Source organism: Zalophus californianus, chromosome 13 (assembly GCF_009762305.2).
Source record: "Zalophus californianus isolate mZalCal1 chromosome 13, mZalCal1.pri.v2, whole genome shotgun sequence".
NCBI lineage: Eukaryota > Metazoa > Chordata > Mammalia > Carnivora > Otariidae > Zalophus > Zalophus californianus.
The window spans coordinates 2,556,811-2,581,112 of record NC_045607.1 but is presented as its reverse complement, the minus strand read 5'-3'; the positions used below and the strand labels follow the sequence as shown (position 1 = coordinate 2,581,112).

Here is a 24,302-nt window from a genome sequence, read left to right as displayed (position 1 = left end):
TTCCCCTGGGAACGGGCCCGCCATTTCCCAGCCGGGCAATGACTCTGGGAGGCTCAGAGGCCCCTTAAGATGGGAGGCTGGGGGATGAAACAGCCCGGGGCGAGGGGCAACACCTGGTGCTCGCACGGATGCTCCATCGAGAATCACAACTCTGCTGCTTACATAGTATGTGAGACGAGCTCACAGAAACGAGAGGGCAGGCTGGGTGGTCAGATCCCAGGTGCAAAGCTCAGGGCACACCTGGCCTGCCCCGCTCTCTGCAGGGCACTGTGGGAAACATACGGTGAGAATGGCCGGAGTGCACGGAGCCCTGGATGGTGGCGAGTCCCTCCCATGCCTAGAAGTATAGGCGCCGGGTTGGGCGGGACCAGAAGCCGGTATTAATTCAGAAGATACGGAAGGACAAGTGCAAGCAGGGGCCCACTCCCCACACAGGTGGATGACCGAGTCTCTCTGCAGCTGCCAGGCCCATGCTGAAAGGACCCTGGTGTCTTGCTCACTGCAGACTCTCTAGAGCCAAGAGCAAAATAAACAGTTTCCACTGGCCCTCTGTTTTAATCCGTTGCGGGAGGGCTGGGGTGGGGGGTGGGGGAGATGTTGGGCTTGGGGTCAACTACCACCTATCACTGTTGTGTGAATCTGGGCAAGGTGATCAGCGTGTTTCAGATTCAGGAAATCTGGGTGTGAAATCTGGCTCCAGCACAGATGAGCTGGTACTTTGGGTAAGTCCCTGACCCTGTTGGGTCCCCTGTAGGGCGGCTGGCCTCACTGTGCCCACCGATGTTCAAATTGTGGTCCAGATGGTCAAGTTCTCCTACAGTCCTGCGCTGGTGGGTCAGGCTGCTCAGTTTGGGGCCTTTTCTCTGAATTTCCTGGTGGGATGGAAACTTGCCTCCTGACTTAGCTCTAGGCTTGGATGGAGAGGAAACCCACCTTTGTCAGCTTGGCCAAGACATCACACTCCTTGCTTTCCAGGCATAGGATAAAATGCATCTGTCCTGTCTGCTCACGGCTATGAGGTGCACACCTTCTTGTCATTGCAGAGAGGAAGGCTGGGTGGGCGCCTGATGGACCATCTGAGTGTCCGAGAAGGAGTGCCCCGTGTCCTTGGGGAAAACGCTGTAACCTCCCCCAGATCTGTACTATTTCCTGGTAGCCGGGCCACTGACCTATGTCAGCACCCCAAGTCAAGGAAGGAGGCCGGCCTTCCCACTGCTGGGGGCACTCTAGGGTCCAGACAGGGCTGGGGGCTAGGGGCTCGGGAGCGTCAGGTGGAAGGTCTCATTAAGGTGCATAAAAGTAAAGGACCAGCTCTAGCTTAACCCACACACACACACACACACACGCACACACACCCCTCCCTCATACATAAATGTATGCATACAACTCACACACACACACTTCCACTGATCATATGTATGATTTATACAAGTTGCAAAAAACCCCCAAAAAACCAAAACCAAAAACCCCAAAACAATAACAAAGAACTATAAAAAACCAGAAAGGACATTTTGCTTTACTTAGTGTATCTCACACCTCTCCCCATCTGTCTGTGGGGCCCTCTCCATGCTCCATCGGCACGTGGGAGGGCACATGCGGCAGACAGGGAGTCAAGCCGGTAAGTTGGCAACAGCCACCTGCCACCCGCCTCAAGAAGCAGCATGTAGCTGTCCCAGAGAAGCTAACTTTCCCCCTTCCTGGAACCGTGGGGGCTAAAGGCATTTGGGGAGTGTCCCTCCAGTCTGGAGATGTAACTGGAGACAGGAAGCCCAGGCCCCAGCCCCATCCCAGCACCTAGGCAGGAAAACTGTTTGCTCAAGGGGGTGGGGATGGGTGGCTCAGAGGGGCGGACAAATTCTTTGATCCACCTTCACCCCTTCTCTTCTTAAGAACCAGCTCTGCAGCTTTCCCAGAAGGGAGGCTTTCTGGGCCTGGGGGCCCTGACAGAAGGGGCAGCTCGCTGCTCCAGGGGCAGCTCCCCAAGACCTAAAGATGTGAGGGCAGGCACCCAGCAGCGGTCCCCAGGGCAGCAGGTCCTGGCCCCTCACTTCTTTGCCTGCTGTCACCTCCCCAAGGGGCATCTTCTTTGGTTTCCTTTTGTGGTAGAGGGGTCACCAGGGACTAGGCGGGAGTGAGGAGGGGAGTGGGGGGTTGCTGGCCAACTTCCCCTGATTAAGATCCCAGATGTGCAACCTCCAGGCTCCTTCTGGGACCCTTGGGAAGTCAGACCCTAACTTGGGCTCCCATGCCCAATCTGCAGTGAGGGGGAAGGTGGAGGGCGGGTCCTCTGGGCGGGTGGACGAGATGGTCACAGTCTTGGGCGCCCCGATCTGGCTGGATTGGAAGTTCAGTCTCCACCCAGAAGAGGAGCTCGGAACTCCTCCACGTAAAAGAAAAAGTTGGGTTGCGCTGCAACTTTTTGTTTTTTGGTTTTTTTTTTTTTTTTAACCCAAAGGGATCAAACTCGGGGTCCCTCCAGTGTGGCTCCCGGGGGTGGGCCAGGTGCAGGCACCCGGGCGGGAAGAGTCGGGGGCCCGGGGGTGGGGTGGGGGGGGGGGTCCGCCGGGCGCGTCCGCGCGCACTCGCCGGGAGACGGGCGCCGCCCCCGTCCCGCGCCCGCGCCGGCCCCGGGCCAGCCCCTTCCTCGCCGCGACTCGCCCGCTGGCCCCACCCCCTCGCCCGCGGCGCCCAGTGGGAGGTGGGGGCCGGCCCGGCCGAGCGCGGCGCCGCACTCTGATTTGCTGCGGGCGCGGGGGATCGACAGCCTCGGCGGGTGCCTTCCAGGAGAGAGGGAGGGAGGAAAAGGGGGGAAAAGCGCACGGCGCCCAAGGCGAGGTCGGCACTCCCCGTCCCCGCGGCTGGCGCAGGACCTCACTCGAGCGGAGCGCCCACGGGGAGCGGGTCGCGGGGCGGCGGCGGCGAGGAGGCGGCGAGAAGGAGTCGGTGGAGGCGAGGAGGCGAGGGCTGCGAGCCGAGTGGGGTCCCGGCCGCCCCGCGGGCCAAGGTCGACCCCCCCGCCCGTGGGCGAGCGCGCCAGCCGGCCCCCTGCCCGAGAGCCACCGCCACAAAGAGAACGCCGGCGCCAGCTCCCCATGACTTCCTAAAGCGCGCGGTCCCCGCCGAGTCCGCTCCCTCCCGGGCCGTGGCCCGCGCCCCCGTGCGTCCCCGCGCGCCCCGACCCGCGCCCCGCCGGCATGGACGTCCACACCCGCTGGAAAGCGCGCAGCCCGCCGCGCCCGGGCGCCCCGCTGCTGTCCCCGCCGCTGCTGCTGCTGCTGCTGCTGCTGCTGTGGGCGCCGCCTCCGAGCCGCGCAGGTAAGGCGCTCGGGCGCGGGGGCGGCTGTCATCCCCGGCCTCCGCCGGCCTCCCTGCCGCGGCCCCCCGGGCTCGGGGACCGCGCGGGCCGCCTCTCCGACTGCCAGCCTTGGGCGCCGGGGAGGGAGACGCGCCAGCACGGTGCCCCGCGCGCCGAAGGGCCGGCCGGGTGGGCTGTCGCGCGCGCCAAGGAAGGACCTCGCGTTGGAACAGCCAGAGGGGCTGTCCACGAGGCCGGCAAACTTTGTCCCGAAACTTAGCTTCTCCCACATCACTCGCGCCCGGCCGCAGAACTTCCTCTCCTGAAAACTGGGAAGGGTCGCCCCCTAGAGTCACAGCCCGTCAATTCCGGGCAGGCTCCTGGGGTGAGAGGACACTGGCCACCGGTGGGGGGGGGGAGGGGGAAATCCCAGAAGCTTGAGCCCATAAGCCCTGCACTCCCCCTGCCCCCCAGGCCCACTCCAGGCTGGGTCTCTGCTTTCCTAGGAGTCCTGCAATCCTGGCCACTAAGTGCTCCCTGATCCTGGGGAGCGCGGGAGGCTGGTAGACCAGCCCTGCTCCTAATCCCACCCCCAAACCTCCTGACCCCCTGGGAAGCAGTTTTTTTTTTTTTTTTTGGTTTGCCTCCCAGAGATGGGGGCGCAGAGTCGGGAGATGGTGGTGGAGGTCGGGGTGAGTGGCTCCGATGGTGCCCAAATGCGGCACTCCTGCCAGAGGTCTCACTTGGAAGGAGCCCTCTCTCATGGGGAGTCTTGCAGCTCCCCGCTCCCTCCAACTCAACCGCCTGATGGGACAGTGGATTCTAAGCATCACCTTGGTGGTTACCTGTGGGATGGGTCTTCACATCGCCTCAGACATCAGAGGCCCCAGAAAACCCCGAGTCCCCATTAACAGGCAGGAAGACAAGGCTCAGAGCTGCTGGGGTGAGGTCAGGGAAAGTGAGGGGCACAGGGGTGGGGCAGTGGGCTCAGCTGGACCAGCTGGCCCAAGGGCTCCACTGCCCGCCCCCTTCTCTCCTCTGCTTTGTAATTTGAAGCCATGTGGGAAGAATCACTTTCCATGTTCCGCTTGCCAATTAAGATACTCTTTCCCTTTTTCCTGGCATGATGAGTGTGTGGTGGGCCAAAGGGGCTGAGCAGGAGTCAGGGTGTCCAGCCAACATGGGGCTGGGGGAGACAAGGGGTGCCTCACCTAGCTCTGGGGACCTGGTGTCTTATCCCCGGGCTGCCAGCAGCATTCCCAAGATCCCGGGCTAACTGACTCTGCGTTTGTCCCTGGGGATCAGGTGAAGGTGGAGGACAGTCGTGGTCTCCAGGAAAGTGGTCTGGAGTCCTTTGGGGGATGTGGTCAGGGGGCCCCATGGTGGCCTTAGCCCTGTCCTGCTCCTCAGATGGGCTTTCCCCAGGAACACGGGAGGGAACCCTTCAGGGGAGTCTCCACCCCAAAAAGCTGGGGCTAGGTGCCAGCTGGGGAGCATGCCTTTGGCAGGTTTGCGACGGGCTCTGCCCCTGCGGTCCCTGCCCCCTCTCCGAGCCCCTCTTCGCCGAGGGTGAGGGCAAGGGCAAGGGCGAGGGAGGCCCCTTGGAAGCAGACGCGTGGCAGAAGGGCTGAGGAATTGCACATTTGGCTTTTGTCAGAAAGACAGAAAGCATGTGAAGAAGTCACTTTTCTGAGCAGGTTCCCAGACCTGTCCCCACCTCCCGGGGTGAGACCGGTTTTGAAGTCCAGGGCAGGGCAGCGCGGGGCCAGAGGGGGCGGCTGGGCACCCCAGATGCGGAAGGCGGGAGCCTGTTCTTCTCTCCATTTTGGGACTCGCCAGATGTTTTCTGAGTTTTCTCTGAACATGGCTCTTTCTTCCTACCTTCTCCTTGGCCAAGTGTGTGAAGGAATGAAAAGTAAGATTGCATTTGGGGCTGGTTAACGTTGTAAGGGGCGGAGGAGAGTATGTGAAATGAAACATGACCCCAATATTTGGAAATTGAGGTCATCTCCTCGGCCTGGCATTGGGTGACTCTGCTCACGTGACCGCTTCTTGCAATAATTTTGTGGGAAGAGTTGTCCAAGTTTTGTGGGGCCTGACAGATATGAAATGGTTAAATTTCCTCTGACTCAATCAAGTTGGCTGGAAAGACACCCTTTTCCATCCTTCCCCTTCCCCTCCTCCCCAGAAGAGAACAGTCAGTGGGAGGAGCTCAGGAGCCAGCCTGGCTCCGCGGAGCCCTCTCCCTCATCTGGTCCAGATTTCAGTGGCTGGAGGGCCTGGAGCTGCGGTCACTGCCCAGCGCCTGTGACCAGCCGGCAGTGGCCGCGGGCAGGAGTGCCTTCCCAGGGCCCGGAGCACAGAGTGCCTTCTCCTGGGCTGCCGCTCCGGGGCTGTTTCTGGGGTGCTGGCCAGAGCCTGCCCCGTTACCCCGCCCTGCAGATATTTCTGGACCGGCACCGAGGCCGCGCCCTTAGCCCCGCACAGCTGATGCCCGCCTGCCCCGCCCCTGCCTTCTGGCCGTCTGGCTCCGCCTCCTCCCTGGATCGCAGACGCTGTTGGGTGGAGCCCAGGGGAGGCGGGGAGCAGATGCCCACTGCCCCCCCCCCGCCCCCCACTTAATAACAGAACAGCCGAGGCCAGACTAGCGCTGAGCCCCTGAGGTCAGGGATGAGTCACCCCCAGCCCTGAAGGCACCGAGGTTGAGCCCCACACTGGAGCCCTGGGGTTGCATTTAAGGAGCGAGGCAGGGTCCCTCCCCCCCCCAGACCCTGGCACCTGGTAACCATGGTAATGGATATGCTGGCACCTGCCTGGTCACATCATCTGAGGGACCCCAGATTTGGGTCTGTCTGACCTCTGCTTCTGTCATGGCCATGCCTCAGTGCCTCAGACTTGGGGGGGAACAGGTGGGGGGATACCTCTTCACCTCCATTTATCAGCTCTCCCTGGGAGAGGCCTGGTGCCCCAAGCAGCAGTGCGGGGGAGGGGCCTGCCCCCTGTGGCCCCAGGGTGAGGGCCCTGTTGCTTTTGCTTCCCCTTCCTCCACCCCTTCCTTCCTTCCTTCCTTCCTCTCCTCTCCTCCCTCACCCTCCCTCCCTCCTCCCTCCCTCCCTTCCCTTCTTTCCTTCCTTCCTTGCTTCCCCTCTCCCTACTCCCTCCTTCACCCTCACTCCCCTCCCCTCCACCCCTTCCTTCCTTCCTCCCTCCCTCCCTTCCTCCCCCCTTCCTTCCTCCCCCCTCCCTCTCTCCCCCACTCTTCCTTCCCTTCCTCTCCTCCCTCCCTCCCTCCCCCCCTTCCTTCCCCCTCCCTCTCTCCCCCTACTCCTCCTTCCCTTCCTCTCCTTCCTTTTTCACTGGGATGCCTTGAGAGGGACCAGATTGAACTGCAGTCTCCACTCTCCTGTTCTTCTCTTTAGCTGGCCCTTCCACTCATCCTCAAGACCTGGCTGGACCCTGGAGGCATTGCCTTCTACCCAGGCTGACCTGGAGGGTTATGGGAGGACAGAGGTGAAGGGGGCGGGGCTCCTCACTGCAAGAACTCTAAGTCTTTCTGGGGGGGGGGCAGGGGTTTGTTTCACTGTTCACTTTTGTGCCAAGTGTCACGTGTCACTTTACATGGTCTGGGAGGGCTGGCCCATTGGGGAGATCTGGGGAAGCTTCCTGGAGGAGGTGACGCTAAACTTGGTCTTTTCTGCCTCTTCTTCCCCTTCCTTAGCAGGTGCCCCCCTCCACCTCTGGCTTTACCCTTGTCCGCCCTTCCTTCTTGGCAGGACATTCCAAACTCTGCTCTGGTGTTCGGTGTTCTCTGGGGCTGCTTCCCTTGGCTGGAAAGCCCCTCAATAACTCGGTTGGCAGGGCGCCCCCCAGCTCTGCTTGTCCTGGGAGGGCTGTGCCAGCAGAAGTGGCTGCAGTGAGACAGAGGGGGTCTCTGCAGGGGCGGGGGATGAATGGAAAACCTGGGGGCTTCTTTAACGCTCTCTGTCCCTGCACACGAGGCTGGTGCACCAGAGCTGTTGGATGAGTTCTGCAGACAAACTGACAGCCTTGGCTGGGGGGGGGTCTCCTGGCCACGACTTTGGGTTCCTGTGCTGGGGGACAGGCAGTTAGGAGTGGGAAGGGATATCTGATGGCTGAACCCCAGGGCAGTGTGGACAGTTGCAGGGTCAGTGCTTCTAAGACCCGCTCGGATGGCTGGTTGGGCCAGTCACCCTGCCTCAGCTTTCCTGTCTGGAAAATGGGGAGGTTTGCTTTGAGGGATGGTTGTGTGGGATGCCTGATGTAGAGTGAGCCCCTGAGTAAGGGAGGACATGCCATGGCTGCTCTTCAGGCTGGTATTTTTGCAAAAGGAACAGAGAATGGTGTTACCTGCCCCCCTCCCATCCCCACCAGGCCATCCCAGAAGCAGGCCAGCAGAGGGAGGTATGGCTGTCCTAGGAGGCACTGTCCCCGGATGGCTCTGTCACCCACAGGCTGGGTCAGTGTGGGCCCCTCATGTGCTCTTCATCACCTCCTGGGCCATTTGCACGGATCATGAGACAACATACGTGAACACACTTGACAAGCCCCTTGGAGGGGTGGGCACACGCTTGTGTTTCTGAGTGTACATGTCGGTACAAGTGCATGCATGTGATGTGCAGATTTGTCTCTGTGTGTAGGTGGGTGTATGTGTGCCTGGGTTTACATGGTTTCCCGAGGCCCTTCTGTGTTTGAGGGGCCCGGGGCAAGGTGACATTTTTCTCCTTACCATGAGCGGTGTTACCTTACCTTACCATGGTGTTACCCACCCCCCCACCCCCCACCCCCGCCACTGGCTGGATGGGAGGCATGGAGATGAGCTGTGGCCATGCATGGAGCCCGCTGGGAAACCATGAGGTGGGGGTCCTTCAGCAGGGCTATCAGGGTCCTGCTGGGACTGATCCTTTGATGAGATGTTTTTACTCACAGGAGGGCGGAGATGTGATACTGTACTTTCTCTGTCCCCCCTTATTTGAGTTCCCGCATAGAAGCTACTCTGGTGTCTGCACTCTGCTAAATGTTCCTTCTAGGATCTCTGGCCTGGCTCGGCTCATGGGGATCCTGAGATCTGAAGGTGGAGCTGGCTTTGGCCCTTCTTGAAGGCAGACCTACCCCTGCTGGGGGCATGGCATGGGGAACCCCATGTGGGTGATGCTCAGGGCAGCCATAACCCGGCTCCACTCCTACCAACTGTGCATTTAGCACCCCCGTGCCTCAGTTTCCCTATTTTTAAGGAGGGGGTGATGATCCTAAGTCCTGCAGGGTTCTTTGTGGGGGTTCAGTGAATAATGTGTGCAGAGCGCAGAGAGAGCCCAGTTACCACCGCTTCTCCTTCCCAGAACCCGAGGCAGCAGGTATGGGGTCCGGTGCCGAGTTCCCGGCCCTGCTCACTGGCTGGCTGCATGAGCGGCTCCCTCTCTCTCCCGTGGACGGGAGTGTAGCTCCTGCCTCGTGGGAGAAACAGAGTGGTGACCCACAAAATGTGCCCTGGTGGGCTTATTAGACCACTTGCCAGGACTCCTGTGGTGTTGAGGCTGGGCGTGGAGGTCGCTCCCTTTCCTCCTCGGGCCACCCCCACTTTACAAGGAGCAACTGGAGTTCAGAGATGGGAACAGACCTGCCCGCTCAAGGACTCTGGTCTTCTGCCTTCGTGACATGACCTGGAGTGATGGCTGGTGCGCTGGACATGTTGGTGCTGGGGGTGCACTGGTGGGGGCTTTGCCCGCTTGGACGCTGTGTTGTCACCCATGCAGGCCCAGGTGGCTGGAGAGCCATTTATGGGACGAATGAATGCAGGGTTGGCTGTGAGTGGGTGTGTGTGGCTGGGTGGTGTGGGTCATGGGGCTCACACAATCTGAGGCACCAGCCCATCAGCTTTGACTCACCCAGTCGTTTTCTGGCAGACCCCCAACCTAAGTAATAACCCCACATTAGAAGTAAATGTCGCCGTTCTTTGGTGACTCAGGCCCAAGAAATGGAACCACAGTCTGACCCAGTTTCTCCAAAATTTTATCCCACAGAGCTCCAGGGGGCGCTGCAATGTCTCTGTGCATGAGCTGGAGGGTCCCTTTGTTTTCTGTTTGCAGCACACCTGTTTTCAGGCTGGAGGACGGCCCTGTCTGGCTTGGGCTTCCCCACCGGCACTTGGCAATAGGGATCCTAACGACCTCTTTATTATTTTACCGAATGCCCCAAAATGCCATCAGAATGTGTGCATGCAGCACAGGGATTTACACGTTAAAACTCTGAGCCTGCATTGGAAAAATAGCAATCTCACCATGACAGAGAGTGAGCGCTTTAATGTAACTGGAAGGTGGGAAGCAATTGTCTTCCATTCTGCCGCGGGTGATGGAGGGGGCCAGCAAGCAGCTCCGGTGGCCGCTCCTCTGGTAGAAGGGTCAGAGGGAACCGCACAGAGGCTGGCCCCTGCCTGGAGAGGTGTGGGGTGGAGGCGCTTATGCCCGAAGTGTTGGGGGACCTCCAGACTCAGACTCAGATCTGTGCGGGGCACCGGGCAGCAAGTGCACGGGGGAGCAAAAGGTGAGGGTCCCGGCCGCATGGGAGCTTCTGGGGCAGTGGGGGAATCAGACTCCCGCCCAGGTATTGTGTCCAGGGAAGCACAAAGTGGGAGGTAGTGAGTGGAACAATCACCAGCAGGTAGGGCGTGCCAACGGCCAGTCAGAGGGGAGGCATCTACGCGCCCTGCGGAGCGCTGGCCGGTCAGAGGGGAGGCACCTTCCAGCCATGCTGGTGTGGGACCATCACAGATGCTGAGGTGGGTTGCCATTCTTCAAGCCAGGCGAGGGGGCCTTGGCAGCGTGGGGCTTTTGTTTCTGTCCTTGTGCTGGAGAGCGAGGTCCGCATCCTGCCCACCGTGGGTAGTCTGGGAGCCTTGGCCTGTCTCCTTCATCTGATATTGGGCTGCCCACGTCCCGCCGCACTGCGCCTCGCTGAACGTCAAGGTGCTCTTGGGGAGGACAGCCAGGCGGCTGTGCACCCAGCGGGCCCCTGGCCTGCTGGGTGGGCTCCTGGAGCCGGGCGTGGGGAGGGCCGGCAGCTCAGAGCCCTGCACAGGGGCCGTGCAGTGAGATGCAGACAAGGAAGGCCCGCCTCTCTGCCCCGGAGCTCAGTTTGGTTGCAGAAAGCCTGAGCCTCACCTCCACATCCTCCAGGTCTGCGGGAGAAGTCACTGGGACCTCTTTCCTGAGGGGTTTTCTTTGTTTTTCCCTGCTCCTTGTTCTCTGGAGACAGCGCGCAGTGCTGGGGGGAGCTCCAGCTTAGCTCTGCGGAGGGAGGTGGAGGAGGTGGTCTCTGGTACCAGCGCCCCGACAAGACACTGCTGTCCTTCTGAGGAGAGAGTAACGGCGTCCCACCTGGTTTTCTGCAGAGGAGGGAGGGACGGTGTCTTCCAGTGCCTCTCAGACTGAAAACGCTCGCACCAGAGGGCAGGAATGGCCAGCCCTTTCTAGGATGGAAGCTCAGCAACAGGATTTCCAAATGGAATTATTTTCTAGGGAGTTAGTTTGCTATTCAGGTTCATAGTTTAGATAAGGGCCCTTTAGCTCAGAAAGTACTGCTTGGACGGTGGGTACATTTCCCTGAGCGCGGGGAACCTGTGGGGCCTCCTGGGCACCCGGTGTGGGGGACCGGCCTGGGGGGCACGAGCAGCGAGCCCCGGGACGGCGCTGGAGTCGGCCCAGAGCAGGAGGGTGTGGGGGGAGGCCGGGGCTCTCTCAGAGTCCTCCTCTCTCCCCTGAACAGGTAAGCTGCAGGTTTCAGCATGGACGGTTGGGGGCGGGGGGCGGTGGGCAGCTACAGGGAGAGAAGGGCCAGGAAGGAAGAGGGTGAGGCAGGGGCTCCCCATCCCCGTGTCTGCCCTACTTTCTTTGCGGTGGCCTCACCTTCAAGAAGCAGTGATCAGGGGAAATGTCAAAGGTAGCACAGCAACTCCCCACAATGCACATGGGGTCGCCCAGTGTCTGCCCACGACTAACCTCATGCCATCCAGCCCCACCCACTCCCCTCCACCCCGGGGACTATGCCACTGACCCCTGATGTCTGGTCACAATCCGCTGGAGACTCTGCCCAGCACATTCAGCGCGAGTCCTTCCCTCTCTGGGCTGTGTCTGTGTGGGAGGTAGGATGAGCTTCCCCACCCGAGGGACCCGGAGATGAGCTCAGAGTTCAGCATCCTGGGCCAGAGAACTGTAGCCCTGCGCATTGCCAGGCTCCTAGCTCCCCTGGGAGCCGGGAGGGCAGGGCGCCTGCAACTTGCCTCTGCCGAGTGCCTGGGCTCCGCACCAAGGAGCACCCCTTTGTGTCTCAGTTTCCCCATCTGTGAAATGGGCATAGAGACAGTGCCTGTCTCAGAAGCCTGCTGGATGGACTGGAGGAACTCGCACAGGATGTGCCTAAGGACCGTCACAGCACTGGCTTTCACCGTCATGACTGCGGCGTGTCCAGTGCAGGACGAGTATGGGGCTTCCATGTGGGTAGTTAGGGGGGATCTCATTCAGGCCTCAGAGCTGAGCCGCTTGGCACTTGCTAAGGTGCCATAGGAGAGAAGGCAGCACCTTTCTGTGTCCTCTTTAGACCCAAGAAAGATGTGGGCCAGGCTCATGGGGTTAGGCTCTGGGCTCCCCACCTGCTCCAGGCCCTGATGGGACACTCCTGAGACAGGACACTGGGTGAGCTGTTCATGCATGGCTCTGTGTCCCCGGGCACTCAGGCTGCTGGGGCCAAAGAGCAGAGGACAGTGTGGGCCAGGCGTGGCTCTGCCTGAAGTCTGTGGCTGAGGACCGCGGGGAGACCAGAGGCCCCAGCCAGCTGCCTGTGCCGTCGCCTCAGCTGCAGGCTTCCCCCACCCCTCAGGGATGCCCCGGCCCCGAGGGCTGGTCCCGAGACAGCAGCTGTGCCGGCATTTTGCAGAAGGCTGGAGCTCCCTGGGTCTGGAGCTCTGGCCTGGTTGCCTGGTTGACTGGGAGCAAAGGAGGTGGGTGAGCAGGTCCAGTTTCCTGTGAGGTGGGGCTCTGAGTGGGCTCAGCCGGAGACCCCTGAGGACGAGAGCAGGCGATGGAGCCCGGGGCCGGACCCCGTCCCTCCCACAGCCCACCACTCCTTTGACTTTTGAAAGGGAAGTTCAGAAGATGAGGGTGGGAAGCGCCGATGAGTCAGCACACGGGGGATAGGACAGCGGCTTCGGAGGCCAAGAGAGCAGGGTGTGGACCCTGGCTGGGTGACCTCTAGTGCTGTACTGGACCTCTCTGATCCGAGTCAGCCTATCTCCACACCAGAGGCAATGGCAGCACGCAGAAAGGCGGCTGGGGGGATTCGCGCTGGTGACCTGTGTGCGGACACAGAGCCCTTCGCGGGGTGTCCTGCATCCCGCGTCCGGGGCAGCGGGGCAGACAGACTCACATCGGTAACAGTAATGTCTGTGGTCAAGGTTGTCACTGTAGTTACAAGCATGGCATAATAATACCGTATGTCGCTGTTGTTATTTTGTGCTGGTTGTTATTACTGGCAGGCCTCAGGGAGCCAGAAGTCGTCAGGGGGACAGTGGGGACAAAGCTTCTGCGTGCGGGTTCAGGGCTCAGCTGGACCAGAGAGGCGGCTGACCGGTTAGCGCAGATGGCCCAGCTGGTGATGGGGGGGGCGAATCCAGGAGGCGTCGGGGTGCATTGGACAGAGAGTACTCCCTGGGGGGGCTCTGCTGTGCAAGTTTCTGCACTGGACATGGGGGAGCTGCTTCGGTGGGGGGGCCCGACAGCAGACAGGCCCAGGCTCCTGGGGAAGGAACTGGATGCCTTACCGGGAGTCAGTGGTCTGGCCTCCTGGCCTCGGGGTGGTTTTGCTGATGAACCCACTCAGAACTGGAGGGCTTGGGGGTTCCTGGGGTCGAAGGCTGCTGAGAAGTGGGGGGGGCAGACCGCTGGGGCAGGCTTTGTTGCCTGCTGTCCTGTGGCTGGGAGGGGAAGCTCGTGGTCTTGGATCTCTACCATTGGGGGATGGCGTGCGAACCTGGCAGATTCGTCCTGCGCCTCACAACCTGGAGGGTCTCAGGTGTGTCCCAGGATTCCTTCTGTCCTGGGCAGGTTTGATGGCCCCTGTTTGCCGGGCCCCTCTGGTGGCTGACGGCACCCGGGGTGGAAAGTGCCAGAACCCAGCCTCCAGAGCCCTGCTTGCCACAAACCACAGGGCTTTCCAACTTCTTAAACCTTCCTTGCTCACTAGAAATATAGTGAACGCTGCTTCAAAGTGGAGACACTCCCCATTTTCCTCACTTCACGGGTTCCCATTGTGTCCATGCCACCAGGATCTGCCTGGGGAGAGGAGCCCGCTGGGGGCAGTGCAGGCCAGGCCCGAGTGGGGCCCCCCAGCTCCGAATCAGCCCATCCTGACCCTCCCTGCAGCGCCCTGGGCCCCTCCATGGGGACAGGCTCCCACCTCCCCTTCCTGGGCCTGTCCCATTACAAACACCAGCCGGGCCCTGGGACGCTGTTGTCCAGGGGCTGGAAGGCACACGGTGGGGGGGGGGGTTCTTCTCCCCCGAGAGGGCTGGGGACCTGGGGACAGAATGTTTGACTTGACTGGCCTCTAGGTTCTTGGTCCTGCCCCCCCCCCCCATTTCGTTGGGCCGCAGGTTCGCTGGGGGGCAGTCAGGCTCTGGGCTGGGGGGATTCTCAGCACCCCAAAGGCCTCCCCTGGTGAATGGATGTAGGCGGAGCAGGAGGGAGGTGTGCATGCCTGCGAAGTTTCTCTGAAGGTAAAGAGTGAGATTCTCTATGACTTTTTTTCCTTTTGTGCGCCGTTTTGTCGGGATGACATCCTTCCAAGGTGAAAGGCCCCACCTCCATTCTACAGGCCAGAAGACTGAGTCTCACAGAAGCCCCACCACTAGTAAGTGGCAGAGTTGTGGCCTCTAAAATAGGTCTCAGTTACGGGAATCTGATTTTGTGCAGCCTCCTGGGAACAGGCCCCAGCGTGAGGAGGCAGAGTTCAGAGGGCAGACCTCATGGCGGGGGGGGGGTGGGGGGTGGGACTTGGCTGCCTTCTACTTCTCCAGGGCCTTCATCCCTGCAGCAGGCGGCTGGCGGGGGGATGTTGGGGAGGCCTGGTGGCCACTGCGGATGACCTCTCTGCCCGTCATCTGTCTCCCCAGGCCCTGGCGAGTTCAGGAGGAACTGGGTCCTGGGCCCCCGATGTCCTCCCCATACCTCCTGGATGGCCCTGTGTTGGGCCGCGGGGAGAGTGTTTGTAGGAGGGGGTGAACCGCCCCGGTCTGAGTCAGTTTTTCCGTGTCAGCGGGAAGGAAGGAACGGGGAGAGGATTATAGCCAGGTAGGTCTTGCCTGCTTCCTATCAGCCAACACACGATGAAAGAGAAGTGTGGGGGTCTGTGCCAGCAAGCCAGATGTTGTCCAAGATAAGGGTGGGCTCGCCTCAAGCAGTCTTCCCTCTGAGGGCCGTGTGGGGGGTCGAGCAGCCCCTCCGGTGTCCTAAGAGTTAAGCTGGTGCAGCCTAGCCATGGCTTCTCCTTGGCGGGGGAAGCTGAGCAAGGACCTGACCCACATCTTTAAACTAATATCCACATTTCAGTAAAGGAAAATAATAAGCCCCGGAGAGCCCATGCCCCAAGGCCTGATTGCTGAGCCCGCCCCTTATCTTACTAGCACATTGCCTAGGATGGATCCAAAAAGCCAGGGAGAGTGTGCAGGCTTGCCAAGGACCAGGATCAAAAGCCTTCTGCCCTTGGTGTTCTCTTCAGATGGGTCATGAGTCCTAGAGAGGTGTTCAGTCCCTCAGAAACTTTGCTGCTTGGGTAGCATACCCGTCTCACATGCGCTGGCCAGACGGCTTTGACTTGGAAAAGCTCAGGGAATCTCAATGTATTTGAAACCAAGGGAGCAGGGCTTACTATGTGTATGTGGTCCCGGGCAGGTCTAGTGGGGGGCCACGTCTGGAGGAGAAGTCCACAGGGCAGGCGGTGGGGGAGCAAGGCCCGCGTTCATGGCCACTGCCCTGAAGACCAAACTTCAGGGCCAAGTATGGAGGTGGTTCACCCAGAGTCCCTGCTCGACACGCGGAGACCCAGGCAGGGCTGGGGTGGCTGGTGCTGCCCCTCTCCTAGTGTGCCCTCGATTCTCCGTGCCTCAGTTTCTCCATGTGCACAAGGGCGCTGAGGATGCCGCCCTCACGGGTTGGTGCTGACAGTTTCAGGAGGCTCGGTGTAGAGCAGGGAAAGCAGGCGGGGTGTCTGGACCTGGTGGCCTCGCGCGGTGCATGTGGCAGAGGAGGGGCTCCGTGGTGCTTGTGGCCTTGAACGCAGAGCCCGTCACAGACTCTCAGGGTGTTGGCTGATGTGTTTTGAGCTGGCGTTCTGGAGGTGGGCAGGCGTGAAGGGACCTGGGCTATTCTGGCGGGCGGGGGAGGAGGGGACCGTGCTGGCTGGTGGAGGCAGGGGCGGGGATGTGGGGCGCGATACCCCTGCAGGGCCTAGGGGAGAGAGGAGGTGGAGGATGTGGGATTCGGTCATGCAGGTGGGGAAGAGCACCTCCTCTGGGGCGCTGGATGGGAGTCTCCGCAGACTCGTCCCACGCAGACATCCGTCTGCGCTCGGCCACGAGCCGCTGTGCTTCATGCAGCAGTCCGGCCATCCTAGGTCTCTCGAGGGCGCCCCCAGGAGATGACCAGTTTGTGGCAGGGTGCATGCGTGTGGGCGTGCGCAGGCGTGAGCACCGTCCCGGGAGCACAGAGGTGGCTGGTGCCCCGCATGCGTCCCGTGTGCCGGGGGCTGTACGTTCAGCATCGCTTGCTTCAGCCAACAACCCCGGGGGGTCAGCACTGGGGGGATGTGTCTGGCGACTCAGCTAATAAGGAGCAGACCTGAGATTTGAACATGGCTCTGAGCACCCCAGGCCACCTCCTCCTGCCGAACCCCCTGCTGCTTTTTCTTCTGGATAATCTCCCAGTTGTCACCCGGCCCCTTAGCTGCCATCTCTCCAGATGACCCTCTCCAGCCCTGTTCAGCTCAGACTCCTTTAATTCCCAGTAAATAACTTCCAGAAACCCTGTCAGCCCTGTTTTGGAATTCCTTACATGCTGTCAGCTCTGCTTACCTTCTCCAGACCACTTCTTCTCTTCTGGGTGCGTACCTCAAACCGCTTCTGTTCTGCGGGCCTTCTAGGGGGGTGATGGGGTCGCTCCTGTTGCCGTAAGGGTACCACCTCCTGCTTCCCTACCCCGCACCCGCAGCCCAGGATCACGGGCGCGGCGCTCCAAACCACCTCCCTAGGGCAGCTACTTTTGCAGAGCCTGGGCTGGCTCCTCTGGGTCCAGCTCTCAGCTCTCCTGCTCCAGCCCGCCCCGTGCTGCATTTAAGCCCCAACGAAAGCACTGGGCTCCAGGCAATGAGCCTTTCTCCATAAACATTGAAGCCTGGTCAATATCTTGGCGAGAAAATAAAAACGAAAATCCTCCGAAGAGGGGTAGTCTGGTGTTTTTCCAGTCCCTTATTAAAATATTTCCTGATCTGATTTCTGCAGCAGTATAAACAGCCAGTGAGTAACTGCTCCCCAGAACGGCCGAGACACCGTGCTGTTCTGGGCAGCCCATCTCTGGGGTATGTCAGGCTCAAGGCGCGCACATTTTTCTCGGACGACTCATGCTGGCTCTCCCTCTTGCTGCCCCTTCCTCCCCACTGTGGCTTCCCAGTGCCTGGGGGAAACTCTGGGCGGCTGTGTCCACCCAGCCGGGCCCAGCTGTGCAGGCTTAGCTCCCCCTCAGCGCCCTCCCCAGACCGGCTTGGTGCACAATGCTGTGTGCCCAGGGCCCCGCCGGGGAGGCACCCCTTCCATGGGCCATGGGACGGGGTGGGGGCAGTGAGCACCAAGGGGGATAGCGGCCGGGCTAGAAGAGCTTCCAGGAGTCCCTCTCTGCCCTCATGTCCAGTGGCTCCAGGGCCTTCATGTCCTTTTGGTGCCCGGGTCCTGGCCTCGGCTGTCACAGCGCTCGAAGGAGGGGGCACTGTGGCAGCTGCCCATTTGGATGGGCGAGAGATGACTCTCACGGAACGTTCTGGCTCAGACGTGGTTCCCTGGATCTGGCATTAATCACGTCTCCGCTGAGCCACAACCTCTGTGTCCGGGTGCATAACCGAGCTCCGGGGCTGTGAGTGAGGGTGGTGTGCCTCAGCGTTGAAGGCTCTGTGCACCGCTCTGCCAGGGTGGGGGGTTGAAGACAAGCCCTTCCTAAAATGCAGGTCAGCATTTACTGAGCACCACGGTCTGTGCACTGCGAATCGGACGCAGCGCCCCTTGAAGGGCACACAGCCTGGCCCTGGGGGGCCGGGGGTGGACCTGGCTCCCAGTCCCGTGGTCAGTGCACGGTGACCCCTGGCTTGCCTCTCTTGTGCTGCCCTGTCCTGACACCCCAGGAGAGGAAAGGCAGTGCCTGTGGGGTGCTGGGGACACAGGGGTCAGAAGTCAGTTGGGGACCCCTGCTGGCGGACTGGTCTGGGCCAGGACCAGGCTGGCCCGACCCGCCTGGCTCCGTGTCCCCCTCCACGTCCTTCCCCAGCCCTCCTGGGTTTGCGCACGGCGGCTCTGAGGGCATGTTGGGGCCAGGCTGCTGGTTTGCCCAGAGTTGGGACTTGGGGGTGAGCTCGTGCCGCCCAGGGTGTCCGGGGGACACGTGCAGATGCCCAGAGGAGAGGCAGGGCCAGGAGCTGTGGGGGAGCCCCCACCGGGTGGGGAGGGGGAGGGGTGCGCGGTCTCCTTAGAGGTCCTGCCCCTCCCCTCTTCTTTCTGTAATTATGTATGTTTTTTAATGAAAAAGGATACGTTTTTCATTATAGTCATTTTGGAAAACACAGAAAGTGTAGAGAAGACAATAAAAATCACCCATAACCCCTAAACTCGAACTCCACTGGGTCTGAGCGCGAAGAGTAAGGGACGGAGGGAAGCACATGGTGACTGGCTTGGAAATGAGGGTGCAGTCCATGCAGCCAGGGGCCTCACCCCCGCCCAGTGTCCTCTCCCTGAAAGGGGCGGCCGAGGGGTCCCAGCACAGCTCCTCTGCGCTTTCTCCTTTCGCTTTATAAGGACAGCATGCTGTTCTTCATCGTGACGGCTGTAGAAAGCCTGACTCACTTCTAGTGTCTCCTGTGATTGGAAGTCGGGTCATTTCCATTTTTGATATTGTAAGTGCCCGGGCATTCCTGAGGCATGCATGCCTCGGATTTTTGCCTGAGCTGCTTCCATCTCAGACACTGGGGTGTCCTCTCTCGGGCTGCCCCGCGGTGGGGAGTGCGGGGGGAGGGGGGGGAGGAACATGCCCTGGGGGCTGGGCCCGCAGAGTCCCTCCCCCACCCTATGTGGGCTGTGAAGGGGGCTGGGTAGCCTTTGCTTTGTGGGCTTTAAGGCACAGCACCCATAGGAATTCAGGGTTTGATAAAGGCAGCATTCACGTTGGCTGGGAAAGAAAGGATTAGTCATTGAAATGGGCTGGGAGAGCGAAGACACCATCTGGGAAAGAGAAGCTAGACCCTGCCTTCCTCCTGCACCAAAATGCTTTCCAGATGGATCAAAGATGGGAACTTCGCAAATGAGACCATAGAGCTACCAAAAGAAATCGTGGGAGACTGGGTGTTACAACCTGGGGGTGGGGAGGCCGTTCCCAGCACGACAGAAACCCCAGAAGTTAGAAGAGAAAAAAAAGGTCTTACTCCACAAAAGTCAAGAGTTTTTCTCGGGCCAAAGCAAAACCAGAAACAACCAACAAGTGTAAAAAGAAAAGGAATATGAACATGGATCACAGAAAGGGATTGATAAGCTGTAATATTTAAAACTCCTGTAAATCAATAAGAAAAGGCCAGGAACCCCCCCCCCCGCCCCCTACCCTCCCCCCCAAATGGACAAAAGACATGCATTGTTCTTGGGAAACAAAATATAGATAGCTTTAAAATGCATGAGAGGAGGCTTACTCCCTGGGAAGGAACACAGGTGAAAGCCCAGGGAGACACCCCCCTCCCGCTCACCTGGACAGGTGAGCAAAGACCGAACACTGACAACACGCATCGTTGCCTCCAGGCAGTGAGGGGCAGCGGGTGTCCTCCTAGGTCGCCCCTCGATGACAGGCAGAGGCAATATCTCTCCGAATATTCAAACATTAAAATGCACGTGCTCTTGGACTTGGCCACCTCAGCCGGGTCTTGGAATTTTCCCTAACGGAACGCACACACGTGTGTGCGGACACCTGTAGGGTCGGGCAGCACCATCTGGAAGAGCAAATGGTGGAAGTGACCCGGTCCCATCATCAGAGCCTTTTGGATAAGAACGCTCTGCAGCAAGTAAGAGAAAGGGGCTTTCTTGGCTTTGCGTTTCCTGAAAGGGATCGGTCTCCGGATACGTTAATAAAGGGAAGTAGGTGAAGAATGTTTCCCGTGGTGTGAGCCCATCTCTATGAAAAGGAAAAACACACACATCTCGGCTTGTGTATGCATAGGTGATGAGGATGCCCACACGAGCGTTGGGACTGGTGGTGTTCGCTGGAGTGGGCGGCTGGGTGGGCGGCGTCCTGTGAGGTGGGCGACGGGCGGGCTCGTCGGAGCACGTGGGTGGCTGCGAGGTGGGCAGGTGCGTCGCTGACCGAGAGACGGGACAGGGAGGTGGGGGCTGGCTGCTCGGGGAGCCTCGGGCCTTTCCTGCTGGCAGCAGCTGCTTTGGGCTGGAATGCCTTTAGTCAATGAAAAAAGTTTGTGGTTAAAAAAAAGGAAAGAAACAAGCTATACAGGAAGGAACTGAGCAGACGACTGTGCATATATTAGTGATCTTCTGACAGTAGGCACACGTGCTCACAGAGCCGAAATTGTCCTCCATGACCCCCATCCACGCATTGTGCAGGTGGGGAAACTGAGGCTGGTCCATACTTCACTAGAGTCACACAGCAAGGTGGGGGCAGAGTCCATAGACGTTTTCGGTTTTAACCCTCTGAGGGAGGTGCTGATGATGCGTTCATTTGATAAGCACGAAGGAATTGCCCAGCACGGCGCAGCTGAGCGCGGGGTCTGGGATTCAGCGGGTCCCGTGGCTTCCCCAGCACGGCACACCACAGTGGGTGGCACCTCGCCTGTTGTATGCCCACCCGGGGGCTGAAGGCCTTCTCCGCAGGTGGCAGCGCTCAAGCTGTGAATGGCACCTGCCCCCAGACCATTCTGCAGATGCGGGTTGGGGGCCCCTCAGGGGTCCGTAGGAAAAAACCAGAGGGCCGTGGACATGACAGCTTTGACATGGGAAGGGTTCTGTGCAATCGTGTTGGAGCTCAGCAAGTGGTGGTGTGGTGGTGGGTGTGGCCCTTGACCTCCGAACCTATGAGCACCGTCCTGACTGGGTGGTCACTCACTGCATCATCTCCCCGCACTCCCTGGCCAGGGCAGGGCAGGGCACAGTCTTTCCGAGGCTGTCCAGCGGCAGAGCCACCTGCTGGTCACTAGGTTTGCCCCTTTCCACATTGCAAGTCGCAAGGGTCCTTGGAGTCTTGCTTGCCAGCTCTCTGCTCACCCACCTCCTGGAAAGCCAGCCTGGTCATGATGCTTTGAGGGTCCCTCCCCTGGTGAGTCAGGTGTCAGATGACACCAGAGAGTCCTCTGCCCTAGAAAAGCTGACGTCCCTGCTTGTGCCCTAGGGCCCATCACGTCTTGTTTCTACAGGATTGCTGCTGGGAGGTAAATCTTGGCCCCCAAACCTCAGCCACTATTATTCTCACAGGGGGGTTGGTCTGTCCTGGTGGAGCATGGAACTTGGGGGGAAGGAGCTGAGGAACCCCTTGCTTACTCACTCGTCTGAGAGTGCTTTGGGCGTGCCAGGCACGTGGGCTCTTCATGGCTCCAAATGCCCGACACTAAAGCATGGATGGGCTCCCTGCCCCTGAGCCCCACATCCTGGACCATCACGGGAGTGTGTGATAGGTCTGTTGGTTGAACCATGGGAGAGTGCCATGCTGTGGGCCAACATGGTCCAGCAGCCATTTCACATGGTGTAATCCAGTACTCGAAGAGTGAGAACAGAGGAGGGCCACCGGTCCAGCGTGGGCGCCTAAGGACGCCTTTCTGGAGGTGACAATGTCTAAATTGAGGTCTACGAGGTGAGTGGGGATTCACCAGCAGTGGTGGTTGGGGCAACAGGAGGATTCCAACTACAGGGAAACGGGATGTGCAAACCCTTGATGCTGTGTGACCTTGGTCTTTGAATTTGGGGTCTGGCATGACTGGAGAATAGCATGAACAGAGTGGCAGAAGAGGGAGTGTCAAGAGATAAAGCTTTGGTGCCTTTAATTCAGTTTACATAGGCAAAGGTGTATTGCTGTCTTTACCCACCCATTCATCCATCTGCACATCCACCCACCCAGTGTACCCACCCACCCATCTGTCCACCTACTCATCCCTGCCGTTAACCCACCCACTCATCCCCCATCCATCCAGACCATCAGCCCATTCCACCACCCACCCACCTATCCAGATCGTCAAACCATTCCACCCCCCCACCCATCCAGACCCTAAACCGATTCTTCCACCCACCCATCCATCTAGACCACCAACCCATGCTACCACCCACCCATCCATCCAGACTCTAAACCCATTCCACCACCCACACATCCATCCAGACCATCAGCCCATTCCACCACCCACCCGTCCATCCAGACTATCAAACACTCCACCACCTACCCACACATCCAGACCACAAATCCGTCTACCCACCCACTGGTCCAGACCATGAATCCACCCCCCACCCCCATCCCTTCTTCCGTCATGATTTTGGCCTGCCCCCTCCACCACACCATGTTCCACTTTAATGTCAGGGTGGTATGACCCTGCAGACTTCCACACTCACACTGGGGCTCCTTGAGGGGGAAGAAAGGCTGACTCACTTCAGCTTCTGAGTGCTTACTTAGCAAAGGACCAGGCACAACTAGATTCTCACGCTGTGTGTGTTGGCTTGAATTGAGAGACAGGATATTTGCAGCTGCAGCCGCGGCACACAGTGCGGCCAGGATAATAATGAGGTGCTGACCGTGTCTCAGGCGTTCACCGAGGAGGGGGGCCCATGGCTCTGGTCTAGCTGGGCAGGTGGGAGGTAAACGGGCCCTCAGCAGAGGTGGGGCAAGGATGGGGAAAGCCACGTGGCTGACGGTAAAATGTCAGAGAAACGCTGTCTAGGGAACAGGGAGGTAGAGAGTCCGTGTTTCAGGAAGTTTGGTTGTAGATTCAGAAATTCTTAATTCCCCAAATACCTTTGTTAACTTTTCTTGACTATAAAAGTAAAGCATAGTTATCACACAGCAAATTTGGGAAATATAAAACTGCCTTTTTCTTTTCTAGTCTGTCTTAGTCTGTTCAGGCTGCTATAACAAAATGCCACAGACTGGGTGGCTTATAACCCACAGAAGTTTGGTTCTCATGGTTCTGGATGCTGGGAAGTCCAAAGGCAAGAGCCAGCATGGTTGGTGGAGGATGCTCCTTCCGGTTCATTGCCTTTGCGTTCTTGCTGTGTCCTCATGCGGTGGAAGGGGTGAGGGTGCTCTCTGGAGCCACCATAGGAATTTGGGGGGACACAAGCATTTAGGAGCACTGCCCTCACGCTTTCCCCTTTCCCTGGCTGAGCGCAGGTAGAAACAGCTTTGCCCCCACCTTGCTCACAGACACTTCCCATGTCATTACTAACTGTAAATATCCCCATGGCCACCGGTCATTCACTGTATGCTTGCACTGGAGTTTATGTCTCTGCTCCCCTTGAGTTGGACTTGGCTTGGTTCCAATTGTTTGCTGTTATAAATAACACCTGGATGAACATCTTTCTGGTAAATCCTTTCTGCCTCTCATTATTTCCTCGGGGTGGATTCCTAGACGCTGACTCATGGCATCAGAACACAGGAATGTTTTAAAAGCCCTTTTACTGCAGATGTCATTCCAGCCAGTAGCAGATGCTTGTTGCTGGAGATACTGTGCCCTGGGCGGCATTATCCCTGGGTACCAACCCCAGGTGGGCCCGTGTAATAGAGCGGGGCTGCCTGCCCGCCGGGAGCCGGTCACTGTCCCCCTTTGTGCTTCTGGGGGCAGCGGGCGCTGTCATGTAAGGTCCGGGACTTGGCTGGGCTGCCTAGGTCTTTCGGGTTTGGATTTCCTCATCTGGAGAACAGAGCAGTACTTCCTACCCCATGGCGTTGTCCTCAGAGGTGGGTTTTTAAATAATACTTACGACTCACATGCATCCAGAGCTTGAGATGTTTCCTCCTACTTAGAAGACATAAGGGAATCTTCTGGGACCAAATGGACAATCAGTAGATGCTCATTGTGTCCCCTGTGCTCCCCTTCCTTTCTCTGGTGGTCTGTGCATTTGCTGAGTCCCTGCTGTGGCCTGCTGAGGAGATGGTGATATCAGGTCCTGCTGACTGTAGGGTTCCCTCCCCACCAGTCCGTCACATGGAATGAGTGTGCACTGGAGCCTCGGTGAGGGGGGCGGGCTGGAGCTGGTCTGGGGTGCCACAGGGGTGGGTGGGAAAGCGGGCTAGCCTGGCAGGGACAGCCTGAGGGGTGAAGGGAAGGGCCCGCTTTCATTTGGGCAGTATCCTGCCTGGATTCGTGCGATGAACCATCCAGTAGTGAAGGTGGGTTCCACACAGCCCTGTCCACTCTTGTACTTTGCCAGTGTCTGGGGCTGCTGACTGAGCCTGTGGGCATGGAATCTGCAGTGGGGGGGGGCAGGGTTTGGAACCTCACTTTTCAACCCGCCCAGGGAGTTCAGCGGGACTGGTGGTGTAGACTCAGGGCGATGGCTGTGCAGGCCCGTTCTGAGTTCTGCCACCAGTTCATGGTGCCTCCTTCAGGGAGTTGAGCAGTTTTGCACAGTTCTGTGCTCATTTTGTGTCCATGTGGCTGGTTTTGAGTCATAGTTAGACTGTTATGAAGACTTGCTTGGCTCTAGTAATTGAAAAAT

At 59.3% G+C, this 24,302-nt stretch overlaps 1 protein-coding gene across 1 annotated transcript in view; it reads left to right on the top strand.

Moving 5' to 3' along the window:
- The first annotated feature begins 2,804 nt into the window (after positions 1-2,804).
- Positions 2,805-24,302, top strand: part of COL5A1 (collagen type V alpha 1 chain) — a 154,285-nt gene continuing 132,787 nt past the window's right edge. The window contains 1 exon segment of the mRNA XM_035723591.1: positions 2,805-3,315. Coding sequence (XP_035579484.1) covers positions 3,195-3,315 — 121 coding nt within the window. The 5' untranslated portion in view covers positions 2,805-3,194.